We start from the raw sequence: 20,699 nt of genomic DNA on the forward strand, positions 1-20,699 counted from the left end.
CTACAGTGGACATTTTATTTATTTGTTTGTTTGTTTGTTTGCGGTACGCGGGCCTCTCACCGCTGTGGCCTCTCCCGTTGTGGAGCACAGGCTCCGGACGCTCAGGCTCAGCAGCCATGGCTCACGGGCCCAGCCACTCCACGGCACGTGGGATCTTCCCGGACCGGGGCACGAACCCGTGTCCCCTGCATCGGCAGGCGGACTCTCAACCACTGCGCCACCAGGGAAGCCCGACGGTGGACGTTTTAAAGGACTCTTCATTGGAGAAATAGATGTTCAGATCTCTTAGCCAGCAAGGGCGTGTTAGGGAACCAAAATTGAGTCCACTTGCCTGACATGCAGTAAAGCCAGTCTACTGACACCAGGTTGCAGTGAAGGAAAGTACATTGTTTGTTGCAGGTGCCAAGCAAGGATGGGCATCTCATGCTCAAAAGACCCGAACTCCCTGGTGGATTTGAGACAAGGCTTTCTTTTTATCAATTTTTATTGGAGTATAGTTGCTTTACAATGTTATGTTAGTTTCTACTGTATAGCAAAGTGAATCAGCTTATACCTATACATATAGCCCCTCCTTTTTAGATTTCCTTCCCATTTAGGTCACCACAGAGCATTGAGTAGAGCTCCCTGTGCTCTACAGTAGGTTCTCAATAGGTATCTGTTTTATACATAGTAGTGTACATATAATCAATCCAATCTCCCAATTCATCCTGCCCCCCTTCCCCCCCGCCCTTAGTATCCATAAGTTTGTTCCCTAGGTCTGTGTCTCTCTTTCTGCTTTGCAGATAAGTTTGTCTGTACCATTTTTCTAGGTTCCACATATAAGCAATATTATATGATATTTGTTTTTCTCTTTCTGACTTACTTCACTCTGTATAAGTCTCTAGGTCCATTCACGTCTCCGCAAATGACACTTTCGTTCCTTTTTATGGCTTAGTAATATTCCGTTGTATATATGTACCACATCTTCTTCCTTATCCATTCCTCTGTTGATGGACATTTAGGTTGCTTCCATGCCCTGGCTATTGTAAATAGAGAAGGCTTTTTAAAGGCAGCATTAGAAGTGTGGGTTGCAGAGTAGGTGATCAACTTGTGCACAATTCTCTGATTGGTTGACAGTGAGGTAATAGGGTGATGTTTCAGAAATCTCAGTCATCAACCCTCTGGTCCCAGCTGGTCTGGGGTCTGCTTGCTGGTGGGCATCATGCAGTTAACTTCTTTTGCCTGGTGGAGGTTTCAGTATCTGCAGAACAGCTCAAAGGGCATGGCTCAGGATATGCTCTATAGTCCTTGAGGAGGAACCAAAGGTCCTTGACTTTGTTGAATGGCTAAACTATTATTATTTTTTTTGTCTTGCTTGACTGTTTTCCCTTGTTTCTATATTTTCTCACTTCTCTGATTAACTTTGCTCTTTGAAGGCCTAGGAGGCTAAAGCTTTTTTGCAAATAAGAGGCAGGGGATATCAGGGAGGGATCTGTCCCTGGGAAGGTCTCCCAAGGTCCTGCTGGGTTTCAGGTGGTACTGGTGTCTCAGACTGATTTGCTGCTGTAATGAAATACCACAGACTGGGTGACTTATAAACAACAGACATTTATTTCCCATAGTTCTGGAGGCTGGAAAATGTGGGTTCCAGAGTGGTTGAGTTCTGGGGGCGAGGGAGGACCCTCTCTCCGGGTGCAGACTGCCGACGTCTTGAAGTCGTATCCTCGCATGGCTAGTTCTCTGGGGTCTCTTTTATAAGGGCGTAAATCCCATTCATGGGGGCTCCAACCTCACGACCTCATCACCTCCCAAAGACCCTACCACCTAATTCCATCACATGGGGGGTTAAGATTTCAACCTATGAATTTGAGGGGAACAAAAAGATCCATTCCATCATTGCAGGTGGGAATGGTAGGGGGTGGCATTGGTCATTAATACAGGTATCACACCTACTTAAGTGGACGTAGCCCAATGTGTAGGTAACACATCTTATGGACACGTGACTCAGTGGGACCTACTACTTCATAGTTAGAGAGTTTCTCTTTGGGGTGATGAAAAGTTTTGCAGAAAGGCAGTGGTGGTGGTTGAACATCATTGTGAATGTAATTAATCCCATTGAATTGTACACTTAGACATGATTAGTACAGCAAAATGTGTAGGGATACACACACGCATGTGTATATATGTTCATTTGATTTCACTCAATTTAAGGACGGTTTGAGGCAACATCAGAATATAGTACCCCGTGCATTTTTTTCCCAAAAATAAAAGAGTCCAGATTCCATCTAGAGACACAAAAGGAACAGAGACTTGCCGGTACTTGAGTTGAGCATAAAATTGGTCACAATTTCTGGCAGATGAAGCAAAAAGGAAAGAGAGAGAGAGACATACTCGGTTCCAGGATTTTTGTATCTGGGTAGAGAGAACTTTTCCCTTTTCTTCCTGCCTCTTTATGAAGAGCAGTTATAGGGTTGCTGATAAAAGAGGAGGCGGTGAGGGAAGGTTCCATGCCCTTTTTTCCTGCCGAGGCCGGCAGGTTCACCGATGACATTAAAAATAACAAACCAAAGTCTGCAGTGACCTCCCTGACCAGAGACTCTGCCCCTTATATTGTGACTGTCAACACTCTTGAACCTAGAAAAAACGGAAGGAGAGGAAACATTTTCTCCATTAAGCTTCAGAGAGGAAATATCCCTCCAGAAGCATTTTAGACTTCTAACCTCCAAAACTGTAAGATAAGAAATATGTGTGTAGGGCGTTCCCTGGTGGTCCAGTGGTTAAGACTGCACACTTGCGCTGCAGGGGGCACAGATTTGATCTCCCTGGTCGGGGAACTAAGATCCCACATGGCGTGGCCAAAAAATAATTAATTAATTACTTAATTAAAAAACATATTTTAAAATGCAAAATGATTTTAAGAAAGAAGATAATAAAAAAAGACGTATGTGTGTATTAAACCACTAGGTTGGTGGTAATTTGTTACAGCAGCAATAGGAGACTCCTACTACATACATGATTTAGTTTTTATTTATTGTCTGTCTACACACAGTAGACTATGAGTTTCAGGTGGTCAAAGATCTAGTTTTATCCCCTTCATAAATGGTGGCTTTCTCTTCACCATAAGGCCAAGCAGTGCCTGGAATATTCCAGAGATTCATGAAGTTCTGTTGAATGAGCTGTCCATTAACCCCATGTGCTTGTTAATATTTAATCTTTATTACATTTTCATTATCTTAAAATCTGTACTTTTCCCACCGTCGACTCCAGTTCTGCTTCTGCTTTTGCTTTTCGGCCACTGCAAGGTAAATTGTTGAAGCACAAGTTTGTGAGGTGTAAAAAGTTCTTAAATAGAAAATTGGCACAATTAGAGTTGTTTAACATCTCATCTGTAAGAACAGAGAGTTATCTTCTTGTTGAGATGAATTTGCCCATATCGGTGTTGTTCTGTGACCCATTTAGTGTTTTTTGTTATGTTACTTCTTTCAGGGGGGAGGCTTCATTCCTAACATCCAAATTTCTCAGTAAAGCCTTCCCTGCATCTCCATGTGCCCTAGGAAAGAGTTATCAAAAATGACAGTGGCAGTTATAACAATAAATATTCGTACAGTAAGAGAGACAATGGGATTTTGTGACTGCTCACAGATCAAAAGTCTGTCCTGTTTCGTGGACACAGAATTGCAAAACCTCATCTCGAGCACTTGGTGAAATCCTCTTCCAGTTTGAAAGCATACAGTTTCAAAATTAGCTACCGTTTGGGGTCTTGTAAGAAGAAAAGGTACTTTAATGGGGCTTAGAAAAGGCATCCCAAGTATGCATTGTGGTCGAGGACAACAGGAGTTTGAGAGTCATGGGCATGGGAACCAGCCATCCTTGGAAAGAAAAATAGCAGAAATGTCCCCAAAACACTGATATTAGGAGAGTTATAATATATAGTAACTGAGAACAAGGCAAAGAGCATGGTCAAAGCATTCAACGAAAGGGACAGTTTTTGTGTGTGATACATGGACGGTATATACACACTCATTGCTGGGAAATATCACCTTCTTTCTTCAATAACCTTTCCGAACTGAAACTAAACATTCTATTGGGCTTTTAGCCCTTTTATAGGTCATTCTGTTCACTTGTTGCTAATGTGTTATATCCTCTAAGATTGTCCCAGTGGTTTTCTTAATTAAAACAGTCTTCTTCTTTTTTTTTCTACAGTGTTGTATTAGTTTCAGGTGTACAGCATAGTGATTCAGTTACATATTTTTTTCATATTGTTTTCCATTATAGGTTATTACAAGGTATTGAGTAGAGTTCCCTGTGCTATACAGTAGGACCTGTCGTTTATCTATTTTATATATAATAGTGTGTATATGTTAATCCCAAACTTCTAATTTATCTCCACCCCCCTTTCCCCTTTGGTAACTATAAGTTTGTTTTGTATGTCTGTGAGTTTATTTCTGTTTTGTAAATAAGTGCTTTTGTATCAGTTTTTGACATTCCACATATAAGTGATATCATAGGATATTTGTCTTTGTCTGATTTATTTCATTCAGTATGATCATCTCTAGGTCCATCCATGTTGCTTTAAGTGGCATTATTTCATTCTTTTATATAGATGAGAAGTATTCCATTGTATATCTATACCACGTCTTCTTTATCCATTCTCCCAAGGCAGTAGAAATAAAAACAAAAGTAAACAAATGGGACCTAATCAGACTTTTACACAGCAAAAGAAACCATCAACAGTCTTCTCAATCATGTTCCAAGTTTCCCAGAGGAAACCAGCATTGGAAAGCTTGGGAATATTTCTGGACACAGAAAACATTATGTGAGTTAGTAGACATCGCTGGCATTTGATAGAGATGAAAAAGAATGCGTGGTTTTTTATTATATTCAGTTGTGATCATCTTATGGATAAATGAGAACAAACCAGATTAATTCTTGTCTGCCCACCAATGATATCCAACAATAAATACTAGGAAACCCCACTACCATCATGCTTGTTTTGCAATTGAGGATAGAACAGAGCAGCCTACTTTAAATTTGTTCACTTTAAGAGGAATTATCCAAATCCTGTTTCACATTTGTAACATAGAGGCGTATGTCATCTTTTTTTCTTAAATGCAATTTACAGTACCCTGAATACCATATAGGTACTAAATACATATCTTATGTATGTTTCATAAATATACTGTGTTGGCAAAACGTATGACTTGCAATCCTAATAAGTTTTAAAATATTCTTATTAAAAACAAATTGAAGCTCACACATAAAAAAATAGATTTTGTGTAAGTTTTTAAAATATCTGTGGAAATCCACTCTAATGTATCATTTTCCCTCAGCTTTTAGCACATTACTTGGGTCATTGTGGTATATCATAAATGTTGTTTGAATAAGCATCTCCATAATTTTCCCAGCATGAATAAGCCTGCGATATACATTTTGCATTGCCTTTCTCTTTAGATTTTAAGCACCTCATAAAAACTTAATAAACAGACTGTAAAGAAATATCTGTCACCTTCATGTACAATATTCACCAGCCACATTTGCAGTCGAAGAGCACATGAGGTTTATCATCTGCATAATCTTAAAGACTAAGTCTAAGTAGACCAGTAATCCATTTTCCGTACAGACCCATTTTATTTATCAACAGACACCTCTCTTCACTTGCTATATGTGTTTCTCGTATCAAGGAAATCAGTATAGTCGGTGACTGTTTTTAAACACACACTGTCCATCAGACACAGTGCAGTTAGGTTCCCAAGCTATGTTATGTGTTGGATACTTACTCTTCTCAATTCCACAGCTGAGAAAAATGAAGCTTTGAAGTCTTTTATTTTTTTTTTTTTTCAATATTTTTTTATTGAAGAATAGTTGACTTACAGTGTGTTCATTTCTGCTGCACAGCAAAATGATTCAGTTATACACACATATACATTCTTTTTCATATTCTTTTCCATGATGGTTTATCACAGAATATTGAATATAGTTCCCTGTGCTCTACAGTAGGACCTTGTTGTTTATCCATTCTGTATATACCAGTTTGCATCTGCTAACCCCAAACTCCCAGTCCATCCCTCCCCCACCCCCTCCCCCTTGGCAACCACAAGTCTGTTCTCTGTGTCGGTGAGTCTGTTTCTGTTTTGTAAATATATTCATTTGTGTCATATTTTAGATTCCACATATAAGTGATGTCATACGATGTTTGTCTTTCTCTGTCTGACTTACTTCACTTCGTATGATCATCTCTAGGTCCATCCATGATGTTTCAAATGGCATTATTTCCTTCTTCTTTATGGCTGAGTAGTAGTATCCCATTGTATACATGTACCTCATCTTCTTTATCCATTCATCTGTCGATGGACATTTAGGTTGTTTCCATGTCCTGGCTATTGTAAATAGTGCTGCAGTGAACATTGGGGTGCATGTATCTTTTTGAATTATGGTTTTGTCTGGATATATGCCCAGGAGTGGGATTGCTAGATCATATGGTAGCTCTGTTTTTAGTTTTCTAAGGAACCTCCATACTGTTCTCCATAGTGGCTGCACCAATTTACATTCCCCCCAGCAGTGTAGGAGGGTTCCCTTTTCTCCACACCCTCTCCAGCATTTATTGTTTTAGACTTTTTGATGATGGCTATTCTGACTGGTGTGAGGCGATACCTCATTGCAGTTTTGACTTGCATTTCTCTAACAATTAGCGATGTTAAGCATGTTTCCACATGCCTATTGGCCATCTGTATCTCTTCTTTGGAGAAATGTCTGTGTAGGTCTGCTGCCCATTTTTTGACTGGGTTGTTGTTTTTTTTGTTGTTGTTGAGTTGTATGAGCTGTTTGTTTACCTTGGAAATTAAGCTCCTTGTCAGTCACATCATTTGCAAATATTTTCTTCCATTCTGTAAGTTATCAAACTTACAAGTTTTTGCACGGTAAAGGAAACCATAAACAAAATGAAAAGGACTCTGAAATCTTGGGTAGTACGCCCAAGGCTTTCCTGTAGATTCAAATCCAAGGCTGACTTGACTGATTCCAGTACAAGCAATAACCGGGCTGTGGACCTGCGGGCAGATACCCTTCCTATAGAGTGGTCAGTTCTATCATAGAAACTCACTTAAAGCAATTTACTGACTTGAGAGAATTGAGACCCTTAGGAAAATGTTGAAAAGGGACCCACATTGGTGGAGGGAAAGAGATAAAATGGCAGTGCCTGTATCTGCCGGTGATTGCTGCGTAAGGGGTTGGACCAGGGAGGTTACAGAGCTGGTCTCCAGGTGTCACTGTACCCCATGGGCAAATAGTGGGGTTGGATGTGAGGCCACATCTACAGGAGGAAGGCAGCTTACAGGATCCCAGCAGCCCTGTAAAGAACATCCTAGGAAGAGATGGAGAAGAGTGAATATACAAAGGCAAAGAGAGATAGAAAGGCAGGGCATATCCCAGGGGGCAGTTATGTGCAATGTGGTAGATTTGTAGGCTAAAGGGCGTGTGTAGAGCATGTCCAGAGATGTAGAGGTGGGACCACAGGGAATGGCCCTGGACATCCCACTAATGCATTTGACTTTAAAACAAGCTTGCTGTGTGTGTGTGTGTGTGTATGATTGCTAAAAAAGCAGTTACAAGTTGGAAGAAAAAGCACACAGATATTTTAAATTAAGTGTGAAAATCACCTGTAGCTACCTTCCTATAGAGAAATGCTATGAACTGCTTGATTTCCTTTCAGAGTTTGTATTTCACACTCCCATTTGATGATGTCCATAAAAATCAGATCATAAGACACAGTATTCAGCAACTCACGGTTTTCTGTGAAGAGAACTTGGATGTTGTTCTGTGTTTACACATTTAAATACTCTATCATTTTATACACACAACGAGCCTCACGTTATATGGTTTCAGCCAACAGAATTCATGCAACAAATCTCCTATTCATGGACGTTGAGATTCCTGTCATCCTTATTTTCAAAATTATAATCAATAAGAATTGATTGGATTCTTGCATGGCTATTTCTATTTGTAGATCCTTGCATGACTTATTTCTGTACTTTCAGATAGAGATTTTTTTATAGAAAAAGCATTTATGGAAATAGAACTCGTGGGTCAAAGGGATTCAGATTTTCATTTTCATGAGTTTTGTCAATTTGTATCCATTGGGGAGCGCCATGATTAGATTGATACTGTAGAGATGGATTGGAAGCAGCAAGGTTGAGGCAGTGAATTGGAGCTCTTATCTCGGACACTGCGGGTGCAGAATCCTAGGAGTGATGAGGTGTATGAGCTATTCAAGAAATCAAACCAAAAGGATCTGGCAGCCAGTAGAGCTTGAGTCATCAACAAATCTGGAGAAATGATCAAGGATGAGGTTTTGAACCAAAAAGAATCTAAAGTTGGATCCTCAAAGGGGGTTTGGTTCCAGACTGGCTATTGCCAAATTTTCATCATCATGAAACATGTTTACCAATTATCTTCACCTTTTCATTGGCATTGTGTAATAAATAAACTGTTTATCACTTTGTATTTTGTTTCCAGAATATAACTGGTTTTAGTTTTGTGAATCCATATAATTTCAACTAAAGTGCTTTCAGACATCTGTGCAGCCTCATTCTAAATCATGCTGCGGGGATAGAATAGACTTTATGAAAACAGTGCAGGGAATCCCACTAGTATCATCATGGGCCCCAGGTTTGGAAACCTATGCTGTAGAAATTGTGTGTCCTTCATAAGCGTCTTCGATTTATTCTACGGACATTGGAAATAGCTCTGTGTGATACTGAGCTGATGATGAGATACCATAGAAGCGGCATCAGTTATGACTCGTGTCATTTTTAAGTAGAATGAAAACTAAAAACAGACACAATTTCAATTAGCTTTGCCTATCACGCCTGCAGAATTTGAATGCATACCCCCTTCCCTTTCATCCTATCCTTTAGAATCTGTGCCCTTTGGTTAAGTCATAAATGGTTCCAATAAGAAAACTTCACTTTCACCTTTGTAATAAACGCACCCAGGGAGTAATTTCCTGTAAACATCAAAGAATATAGATGTGCATTTATTGGCCTGTTTTTCACATTTCTACCTCTGCTGTGATTCTCATTACACAGATTTCTGTCTGGGCTCATTTGTGTGACCTAAAGTAAATTCTGTCTGTTCTCATTGAAACAATTTCATTTAAACATTTCCTTTTTGCTTTTACTCCATTAAATTAAATATTGTGTGTATGAATACACACACACACACACTCTCTCTCTCTCAAATACGCACACTCAAATACACACACACATATATATGTGTGTATGTATATATATATATGTGTATATATATATATATATATATGTCTGCACACATATATATACAAATATGAGGAAGGGATTCTGATATAATAAAGGCTAGTGATTTGCTGTATTTTGCAAATGCTCCTGCTACTCCAAAGAAACCAAATAATCAAAATAGGTCATTATGCAAACATATACATATATATGCACACATACATAGAATTCTTTTAGAAATATAGTTGAGACCCTAGATTAATTCTGCTAATTACAGGTGAATACACACCCTAAAAATATAAAAGATATTTTTCTGTATTCACTTAGTAATTATCATCTGTTTAATGGTCATCAAAAAAATGCCTACTCTGCTTATGTAATTAATTATTTCCTAAGAGATAAAATCCTTTGTGGCATTAAAGTCATGTTAAAACAAACCAAAATCCCGCCACATCTGACCCCTCTGGGTTTCTTACTGTTGACCTGAAGTGAACGGAGAACCATGTGGCCTGGAATCATTCTCCTAAAGCCCTGCAATTCAAATGAATGAGAACCATTTAGATCATGATTGGCTGTCCTAAAACCCTGAAACTTTCTATTCTAGAGCAATATTAAGACCAAATACAACGTACGTTATGTTCATTTCATTCAGCATGCAGGTGGGAAATGGGATTTTGGTTTTTGAAGCATCTTTTCCATGAACCAAGTTTTAAAATAGCCACTCAGCATGTCCCGTGTATTTGTGCATTTTGTTCCTTCCACTACTTTGAATGAAACTCAGCATCAGTCTAGTCATTAATCTGTGTGAATTCAAATGGCCTCTTTTGTGCGTCTCTTTCATTGTTCGGTCGTGTGTGCGGAGTGGTCACGGCTTACTGCTTGACAAGCTTCAGTTCAGAGACAGTAAATCTCAAAAACCAATGTTTCATCAGCCGAAATGCTGAGAGGATTTGGGGTCCATGAAAGGAGCTGTTTGTTTAAAATCACTGGCATCAGCCAGTCAAGGAAAGTTACGTGCTCATCTGGGAAACTGACTTCTGCGGATGTTTCGATGTTTGGAAACATGTGTGTTTGTTTCCCAGTTGATGCGCTGCTCTCATGTTGTTGTTCATACAGTCCCACACTAGGAAACCCACACACATCCTCTGTCTGGGTTATATCAAACACCGTGTTTTGACAGTCAGAATCGGAAAAGGGAACATAAAATGACTTGCATTCATTCTCTCCCTGTGGTGGGGACTCTGACCTGCTTATCATTTCAATTTTTAAAAAGAACCAAAAAAAAAAAAAAAAAAAAGCAATCCCTGGAAGTTGCAATAAATGAAGATTCCACGGCAGACGCTATGGAAACACCAGCTTCCGAAAAACCCACGTTCCTTTGCTCAAGTTCAGAGACACGTGGAGAGCTGTTTCCCTCAGGACTTCTTTCTGGAAGGTGAGCAGAATTGCCAAGATCAAGGCTTTCCAGGGGCTGCTCTTAGGAGCAGTCAGATTTGCCAGGGTATGGAAGATGAATGAGCCCGCCGTCGGAGAGGGTTTAGAAGCCGTGTTTTGCCGGGGACGGAGGGGCTCTGATTTCATAAAGCCTCGCGATTTACCATCTGTTGCAAACCCTCCCCATAAGCAGTAAGCGACTAGGTCATTCCGTGAAAGCAGAGAGTAGGAGGGAGGTGGGCAGAGGATGGATGAGTTAAAAACAGAATAGTTCTGCCAGAACATTCCAGGAGCCTTTAGAAATGAACCACCTCTTTCCTGAATGTGGGAAGAGAGATTTGTCTTATGGTTCTTACACGGCACCCAGGCTGCCCTTATAAGCCCGTTCCGTCCATAAAGTCGCATGAAAGACGCTTTTCTCCCAAGCAGGGCGTGATTCATTTTATGAGAAAGCAGGTAAAACGTAAGAGGGGGATGAATGCGGAGGCCCCAGAACATTCACGGGCATGAAACACTAATTAGTAATTGCTCATTAAACACGGAGGGCCTGGAAACATCTGAACACCCCCCTCTCATCAGAGCTAATCTCACTTCCATCCCCAGGAACCTAAGAGGGGAGTGTGTTTGTGCGACGTGCCCTAAATGTTCAACCTGGCTGTTGTCATCTTGCATCTACCTGTAAGGCTAGGCTATCGTGAGCCCCGATTATTGTGATTTTTAGAATAACAGCAACAATAACCCTTCTGGCTGCTTTCTTCTGAACCAGACCATTTCGAATGCCCTCCTGGCTCCCATCTCCCATTTCCCACAGGTACTCAGGCAAGCTCTGGAAGGGAAGCCTTTCTCCTCAGTAGGTGTAAGATCTCATTCTTTATGATTCTGTTTTAGGTTTTGAGAAGCTGGTACTCCAAGAGCCTCTTGGATTGCCGTCAGCTTTGCTTAGGGATGTGTTTGAAGGCATTGGTTCTCATTTCTGTTATTTTAGGGCTTGGATCAGTCCGTCTTCATATAAACACTGCAGCTGCTTTCCATGGTTATTGAATAAGCATTCGTTGAAATGGGTGAATGTCATGACCAAGATATCATAATTGGGCATTTCGTGTAGGGGCAAGTAAGAATGGGAAGTGGAAAAAAAAAACCCAGGGCTTCCCTGGTGGCGCAGTGGTTGAGAGTCCGCCTGCTGATGCAGGCGACACGGGTTCGTGCCCTGGTCCGGGCAGATCCCACATGCCGCGGAGCGGCTGGGCCCGTGAGCCATGGCCGCTGAGCCTGCGCGTCCGGAGCCTGTGCTCCGCCACGGGAGAGGCCATGGCAGTGAGAGGCCCGCGTACCGCAAAAAAAAAAAAAGAAAAGAAAACCCAACTTTTTATGACTTTTTTTCCCCCAGAAGGCTTATTCAAGACAGATTTGGACATAAAGTTGGATTAAAGTTTGTACAAGTATTTAAGCTTGGAGGATGCTTTATAAAATATTCATAGTTTTGAATCTGAGTGGGAGAGTGTCTCTCCCACAAAATGCCTTCAAACATCAGAGGAAAGCAGAGTTTCCAGGTCAAGATCTTTTTGCAGTGTGAGAGGAGCAGGGAATGAGATAGGTCTCGAAAACGGATCACTTTGCGACAATTAAATGCCCGTAGTGCCTTGTTTGCAGCTTTAAAAAAAAAGGAAGAATTTAGAATTTGATGCCTTGAGTGAAATCTAATTGCTTAATTTACAGAATCCTCCTATTTTTTAAAATAAAATGTACCAGCCCATGCTATTTTGGGGACAGTTGGGGAGATTTGAATATGCACTGGCTTTTGGCTGAGATTAAAGAATTATAAGTTTCTGCATGTAACTGTGATATCTTCCTTATATAGAAAAATAGAGATGCATCCTAAACTATTTAAGTGTGTCATGACATGATGGCTATAATTTACTTTGAAATTTAAGCATTAAAAGGAGTTAAATGAAAATATTAATGAGGAATTCAATGGGGAAAAGCAAACCTATACTGGTTTTTTTTTTTTTTTTTTTTTTTTGCGGTATGCGGGCCTCTCACTGTTGTGGCCTCCCCCGTTGCGGAGCACAGGCTCCGGACGCGCAGGCTCAGCGGCCATGGCTCACGGGCCCAGCCGCTCCGCGGCATATGGGATCCTCCCAGACCGGGGCACGAACCCGTATCCCCTCTATCGGCAGGCGGACTCTCAACCACTTGCGCCACCAGGGAGGCCCACCTATACTGGTTTTATATACAGTGCCTCCAATCTTATACACAGATGCCGACACACACACTGTTTTGCCCTGAAAAACTTCTTTTAGGAGTCTTTTTTGTTTTCCCAAGGAAAACCAACATATACGCAGGAGTGATAACTTAAATCTAGTAAAGTGTATAGGTTCCTGATATTGTCATGTATTATAAATATTTTAGATTCATTTCGCCTTATATGTTAACCCCATACAAACCCCCAGATGAGACACTTTATTATAGTGTCAAAAGAAACAAAAACCATTGTAACTCTTATTTACATAATATACTCCTTTCTGCCATGGAAAAGGTGCTACACTGTTGCTTCTTATTTATAGGAAGGAAAAGTAAAGAATGAACAAAGTAAACCAGGGAATGTCTTTCCAAATAGCAGCGATGTTGACGTATATTTTGTAGGTGACCACCCCAAATATCCTGTGTTCTTTCGCAGGGTTTTTAAGTACCGGCGACCAGGCGGCCAAAGGCAACTATGGGCTCCTGGATCAGATCCAAGCACTACGTTGGATTGAGGAGAATGTCGGGGCCTTTGGTGGGGATCCCAAGAGAGTGACCATCTTCGGCTCCGGCGCGGGTGCTTCTTGTGTCAGCCTCTTGACCTTGTCTCACTATTCAGAAGGTAATAAAAGCATCCCCACAGTGGGCAGGGAACCCTGGGACCCAGAAATGAACCCATATTGAGTTCTTATTCAAGGTGCATGCAGGGTGGCCATAGTCTCTATTGAAACCTCCACAGAAAATCCCCCAAATGACATGTATCCACATCCTCTTCTCTTAACTTGCTTTCTGATTTTTTAAATTGAGGTATGATTGACATACACCATTAGATTAGTTTCAGGTGTACAACATAACGATTCGCTGTTGGTATACAGTGCAAAACAATCACCACAGGAAGTCCAGTTAACATCTGTCACCATTTAGTTACAAATTTTTTTCCTTCTGATGAGAATTTTAAGATCTCCTCTCTTAGCCACTTTTAAGTATACAATACAGTAATTATTAACTATTTAACGATATATTTTTCTCACTTAGACTTATGGCAAAGAGCATTGCTTACAATAATTCGAGAAAAATGACCTCTTTAGAAATGCCTACATCCTGCTTTTGCCTATCTGAGTTTATTTGGACAACTTTAAATTTTATTAACTTCAATTTTCACCTTGGGAGAAGAAATATGAAAGGGAATCAGTATGTGGATGATGGTTCCAGATTTTTAGATTTCATGATAAATAAAGCTTGTAGCCATATGGTTATAAAGTCACGTCATTGATGCAGACTAATTCAGGTTGATTTCTCTGGTCCATTGGTGATGGAGGTTCCCAGCAATATCAGATGAGAGATTTTTAAAAGAAAAATCAACAGAAATTGGGTGCAGTGGGCCTGGAGGCACCTTAATAACTTCCTGGCTCTCCCTTCAAAAATGGAATAAAAATAAAAACAAAACAAGAAAATGCAGCCCTGGGACACTTTGGCAAGTACCAGTGAATATTCATAATAACAGTCTAAATCATCAAGGTCGTGTTATGTTCCCTTCTGTGTCATTGGTTGGTTTAAGGATGTACCACATCTATTTGAACCATTTTTATGAAAAGCACCTGAAACTTTAAAGGAATTATATTTCTTTAAAGAGTCTTATATTATCTTTCTTTAAAGTACCCTAAACATGTTAAAAAAAAAAAAAAAAAGGGAAGTATCATCGTGCCACAGGACAGCATCCCATTTTTTTCCTCTCTTCCTACACTACCGTGGACAAGTTGCTGACTCTTTCTGTGCCTTGAATGCTTCATTAGCAAGATATGATTGATGATGATTTTTAAGTCTTGTGAAGTCTGAATTTCTTGATTCTTTATTTCGTAATGGCTGAGGAGAGGTAGAATGAAAAGCTTATGTTTGTTTTAACCCTTTATTAAAAAAGGAAAAAGCGAGTAAATTAGATCATTAGTGATAACGATCCCTAGAGCATTTTAGAAAATACCTGTATTTTCCCATTTCTCCATGGATATAATCATGGTTCTCCATTTACAAAATAGTCAGGACCAACTCTAGTAGTAATCAAACACATGTCAGCCAAAACTAATGGGGAAAGAGTGTTAATTCCTTAAATCAGTAGATCAGAAATGAATATGGTAATGCTTTGCATCGTTTCTGCAAAGTAGCTCTCTGAAATCAACCCAGCAATAGAATCAAGAATTAATGAACATACCCAGACTGTTGGCCTTAGGAATTTCACTTGTCGTGATATAACTTAATGAAATCAACATACACATGGGGAAAAGGTGTTTTCATGGAGTTTTCTACCACAGCATTCTCCTAGCAAAGAATGAAAGGAAAAGCTACAAGACCAGAAAGACAAGAACATTGTAAATGACATGTGCATTTACTCGAAGGAACAATAATTTGTTTTAAGAATTGTGTTTAAGATATGCATTAACCTGGGAGACATGATATGAAGAGCTCATTCAGCAAACCCTCACCTTGGCCGGGTACCACATTCCCTTTTGACCCTGTCATGGACAGGGATGCCATTCCAAGCAACTCTCAGATCCTGATGGAGCAGGGGGGAGTTCCTTAATTATGACATCAGTATACTATGCAGATATTGGACACAGTTACACACAACAGACAATGGGAGGGAAAGCACCAAGAAGGAATGATACTGAAAATATTAAAGTAGCTCCTATTTTATAGTATGAATTATCGGTGAATTTTCTTTAATTTTTCAAGTTTTTTCCCAGGTTGTATTACTTCCCTACCAAAACACACACACATATACATGGCTACCTCAATCACGGCCAACAGTTATGACAGAGAGAGAAAATGTGTAACTTCTAGCAACATTTTTCTAATTCTGGTTGTCTTCATTTATGAATGTCTTTTAATAGATCAAATATGGACATCATTTCCTTAAGGTGCTTTAAAACATTCACCTTGAGAGCCAGACACACAAGTCAGTACTTGCACATTTCCAACAGAATGGTAAACGTCGGGAAATTGGCCCCAAACGAGCTTGATGATGTGTCGGGCAAAGCCAGATCATTTTAAACAGCTCAGTCTTGTGTGTCATCTGTAGGCAATCCTCTAGTGTTTAGAATCACATTTTCCTGGTTGCAGTCATGTTTTCTTCATCCTTGATTGTTTGTATGACCTTCAACATCGACAAGGCATGGACTTCTGGACTCCCCGCTGAATGCTTTTATTCTCCCAGTGACTTATGAGGCGTCAGAGCTATAGATCATGCTGGAGTTCAAGGAAACTGGCAGGAAGAGATAAGGAACAGGACACCATGATCTTATAGCCTTCCATCTCATACCGGAGTAGTTAAAAATAGACTTTTATTTACTTCTGGACATCCACATACTAGACTGATCAGATAGGAAATTTTAAGCTACACAGAAGTTTACTCATAAAACAGCCCAAGATTTTTCAAGTTCCTCACCAAACAGACATGTTTAAAATGTGGCAGAATAAATTGTACAAAAGTCTGGGCTTTGAGTGGATGCAACTTTGAAATTAATGATTTTTTTTTGGAAAAAAGTTATGTTTTAGTGGGGCATTCAAGTGACGATTTCTTTAGGAATAGCTGATTTAATGAATTTATTTTAATTGCATGTTTTTAACACCTTCAGTATATGGAGCATGGAAATAAAAATGCATTCCAGAATTGATACTCTGAAACTGATTTCAGTGGACCTTCCCCCTCTAATAAAGTGGTACCTGGTTTTGCCAGTAAGAGAAAACAGCCTTTGACCTCTTATGGCCACAAATCATATTTTTAGAGGCCGGGGGTTGTGATTACCCTGAGACTCTTTATTTACGAATTCTGGGGATGGAGACACTAATATTACACAAAATTGGGGAAGGAGAAAGATGTGGTATGTTTTTAGCACTGCAGCTAAAGTGTAACTGCAGTTTCGTTTTCTAAACTCTGTGTGTGCATGTGTGTGTGTGTGTGCGTGTGTGCGTGTGTGTGTGTGTGCGTGTGTGCGCGTGTGTCTGAGAGCATCCTATAAGACCACTGTCCAGCAGGTGGGGGAGGGGGAAGGATGAGATAGAAATGAGAGAAAGAGATGCCCAATGCACTGAATGCTACAGTACCCAGAAATTCACATGCCCGAGAGACAATCAGAGCCTTCTTTGCCGAGTAAAAGCTGCTTTTCTGTCTTTCGGGTTTTCATTTGCATGTCCACAATTTTGCACCTGCAGGTCTGTTCCAGAAGGCCATCATCCAGAGCGGGACCGCCCTGTCCAGCTGGGCCGTGAACTACCAGCCTGCCAAGTACACTCGGATATTGGCAGATAAAGTGGGCTGCAACATGCTGGATACCACGGATATGGTGGAATGCCTTCGGAATAAGAACTACAGAGAGCTCACTCAGCAGACCATCACCCCGGCCACGTACCACATCTCCTTCGGGCCCGTCATCGATGGGGATGTCATCCCCGACGACCCTCAGATCCTGATGGAGCAGGGGGAATTCCTTAACTATGACATCATGCTCGGGGTCAACCAGGGGGAGGGGCTGAAGTTCGTGGACGGCATCGTGGACAACGAGGATGGTGTGACGCCCAACGATTTTGACTTCTCAGTGTCCAACTTCGTGGACAACCTTTACGGCTACCCAGAGGGGAAAGACACCTTGCGGGAAACCATCAAGTTCATGTACACGGACTGGGCAGATAAGGAGAACCCTGAAACACGGCGGAAAACATTGGTGGCTCTGTTCACTGACCACCAGTGGGTGGCCCCCGCCGTGGCCACCGCGGACCTGCACGCGCAGTATGGCTCACCCACCTACTTCTATGCCTTCTACCACCACTGCCAAAGCGAGATGAAGCCCAGCTGGGCGGACTCAGCCCATGGCGATGAAGTCCCCTATGTCTTTGGGATCCCCATGATCGGCCCCACCGAGCTCTTCAGCTGCAACTTCTCCAAGAATGATGTCATGCTCAGCGCAGTGGTCATGACGTACTGGACGAACTTCGCCAAAACCGGGTATGTTCTTCTCCCTGTCATGTTGTTGTTTGTCTGGGTCCTCCATGTGAGTGTGGTTTCCATGACTGGCTAGACTGTGGTGTGCAGGCATGCACACACAATAACAAAAACAGTCCTTTTTCCCCCCAGCGTCTAGGGAGACCTCATTTTTTCTTTGCTCCTGAATTGTTTTCTATCAAGTTCAGATTTTTGCTAAGGTGCTAGATGCATATTGAAAATTCTACACTTGCTACTGGGGTCAGATTTAGATATATTTGGCTATTCTATGGAAAACTGATCCTGGAGTTTCAAATCTAGATAGGACCTTGTCTTGTTTGGTAAATAATAGGGTTATCAAAATACACGTGCCACATGGAACGCATAGCCAAGGAATGAAATAAATCTCATAATAAATATATAGAAATACTGTATATGTATATAATATATATATTATATATGTATATGCACATGTAATAACTCCTAATTTCATAACTGTAGAGAAATCCCGTGTGTGTGTGTATGTAAGATATATATATGCATTTGTATTTATATACATGCATAGGATTTCTCCATTGTTGTGAGATTTATTTTCTATATATACATATACATACAAAATATATTTCTTTTGTTTATATATAAATATTTACACGTGTTTATTTCATTAATATAAATTTCATACATGTGTGTATATCTATCTATAGACACATACAGAAAGCTCATTGGCTAAATAAAGTAGGAAGTAGACAAGAGTTACATATACAGCAGGGTCCACCCGTATTCCACTGAGCAGAGTCTCTGCAAACAATGAAAGAAAAGACTCCCCGGCATCTTAAGGAGCTACAGATATCAGAGCATCTTTTCATTTTCTCTTGTCAAATAACCTAATTGTGGAAATTAATGAGGTATCATTCTGTTCTACCTGCCTGTGCTCCTGTCATTAACCTTGAGTTTCTTGTACCGAATTTACAGTGAAGGTCCTCCCGGCTCTGGAGGATGGAGACTCTTCCTGTGGGTCGCTGGGGGGGTGGAATTAGGCCCCACACTGCAGCAGCCCTGCAGTACCTGAGCCTCATGTAGCTCTAATGAGACGATGTGGGGATGCCGGGGATGTGTAGGGGGTTAGCAGGTACCATTCTTTACAGTGATTCCAAATACTCTGGTGGGAAGTGGTTTCACGGTTTTGCAGTCTTAGGAAAAAAGTGTGGCGCGTTTCTTGAGTGGAAAATATGTTGTACAGATACCCACTTTGGACTGTCCCATTTTACAAGTTTGACCTACGAAAGACAGCGGGAAGCAGAGACGGTACAACCGTGCCGGGGAGAGATGCTTGTCTGTCCCCAAAAGGTTCTTTTTTCGACAAGGAGGTGATGGAGGTCCAGTCAGCAAGTATTTTCGAGTAACCCCTGTTTATTAGATTCCTAGGGCTGCTGCAGCAAAGTACCAAACATGATGTAGCTTAAAACAACAGAAGTGTATTTCACAGTTCTGGAGGCCAGAAGTCCACAATGAAGGTGTCCGCAGGGCCGAGTTCTCTCTAAGACCCATAGGGGAATGTTTCCATGCTGCTGCTTAGCTTCTGGTGCTTTGCTGGCAGTGTTTGGTGTTGCCTGACTTGTGGCTGCATCTCTCCAAGCTCTGTGTCCGTCATACGGTGGCAGTCTCCCAGCACATCTGTCTTTATACGGCCATCTTGTTCTTTTTTATCTTTACTGAAGTATCGTTTATTTACAATCTTGTGTTAATTTCTGCTCTACAGCAAAGTGATTCAGTTATAGACATATATACGTTCTTTTTCATATTCTTTTCCATAATGGTTTATCACAGGATATTGAGTATAGTTCCCTGTGCTGTACAGTAGGACCTTGTTGTTTATCCATCCTATGTATAATAGTTTGCATCTGCTAACCCTAAACTCCCACTCCATCCCTCCCCGACTCCCCTCCCCCTTGGCAACTACAAGTCTGTTCTCTCTGTGCCTGTGACTCTGTTCCTGTTTCGTAGGTAAGTTCATTTGTGTCATATTTTAGATTCCACACATAAGTGATATCATATGATATCTGTCTTTCTCTTTCTGACTTATTTTACCTAGTATGATCATCTCTAGTTGCATCCATGTTGCTGCAAATGGCATTATTTTGTTCTTTTTTATTTTGACCATCTTCTTATAAGGGCACCAATCATATTGGTTTAAGAGTTCATCCTGCTCCAGTTATGACCTAATCTTTTTTTTTTAATTTTTATTTTTTGGCTGGGCCGCGCGGCTTGCGGAATCTTAGTTCCCCAACCAGGGATCAAACCAGTGCCCCCTGAAGTGGAAGCGCAGAGTCCTAACCACTGGACCACCAGGGAATTCCCACTATAACCTCATCTTAACTTGACTGACTACATCTGCAATGACCCTGTTTCCAATAAGATCACACTGTGAGGTCCTGGGTGTTAGGACTTCAGTGTATCTTAATTTGAGGGGGAAACAGTTCAATGCATAACCCCTTTTAAAGGCAGGACCAATGCCCAATTGTGTCATAGAACTCAGATAGGTAATGCCTGCCCTTGCAAAGTGTTGCCTTCTTTTGAAGCAAAAAAACTCACAGGAGCGTTTCCCACACCATGGCCATGCCTATCGACTACGTCACCATCCAAACCTATCATTAATTCCATAACATCTAAACACAAATCATGACTTACTTTTGTTAAAGCCACCTACTTTCTTTTTCTCTCATGTGTTTTGGGAATAAACTTTATATGATTTTCTTAAATGGAAAGCTAGGATCATTCATCATCAATTTAACTGAACCATTAAAGAAAACTACAAAATCCACATA

At 40.8% G+C, this 20,699-nt stretch overlaps 1 protein-coding gene across 4 annotated transcripts in view; it reads left to right on the top strand.

Moving 5' to 3' along the window:
- Nucleotides 1-20,699, top strand: part of NLGN4X (neuroligin 4 X-linked) — a 342,892-nt gene that overhangs the window by 313,001 nt on the left and 9,192 nt on the right. For all 4 annotated transcript variants that reach the window (XM_060087275.1, XM_060087277.1, XM_060087278.1 and 1 more), the window contains 2 exons: nucleotides 13,339-13,524; nucleotides 17,109-17,898. In XM_060087275.1, coding sequence (XP_059943258.1) covers nucleotides 13,339-13,524; nucleotides 17,109-17,898 — 976 coding nt within the window. The remainder of the gene's footprint in view (nucleotides 1-13,338; nucleotides 13,525-17,108; nucleotides 17,899-20,699) is intronic.

This window comes from Mesoplodon densirostris, chromosome X (genome assembly GCF_025265405.1).
Source record: "Mesoplodon densirostris isolate mMesDen1 chromosome X, mMesDen1 primary haplotype, whole genome shotgun sequence".
NCBI lineage: Eukaryota > Metazoa > Chordata > Mammalia > Artiodactyla > Ziphiidae > Mesoplodon > Mesoplodon densirostris.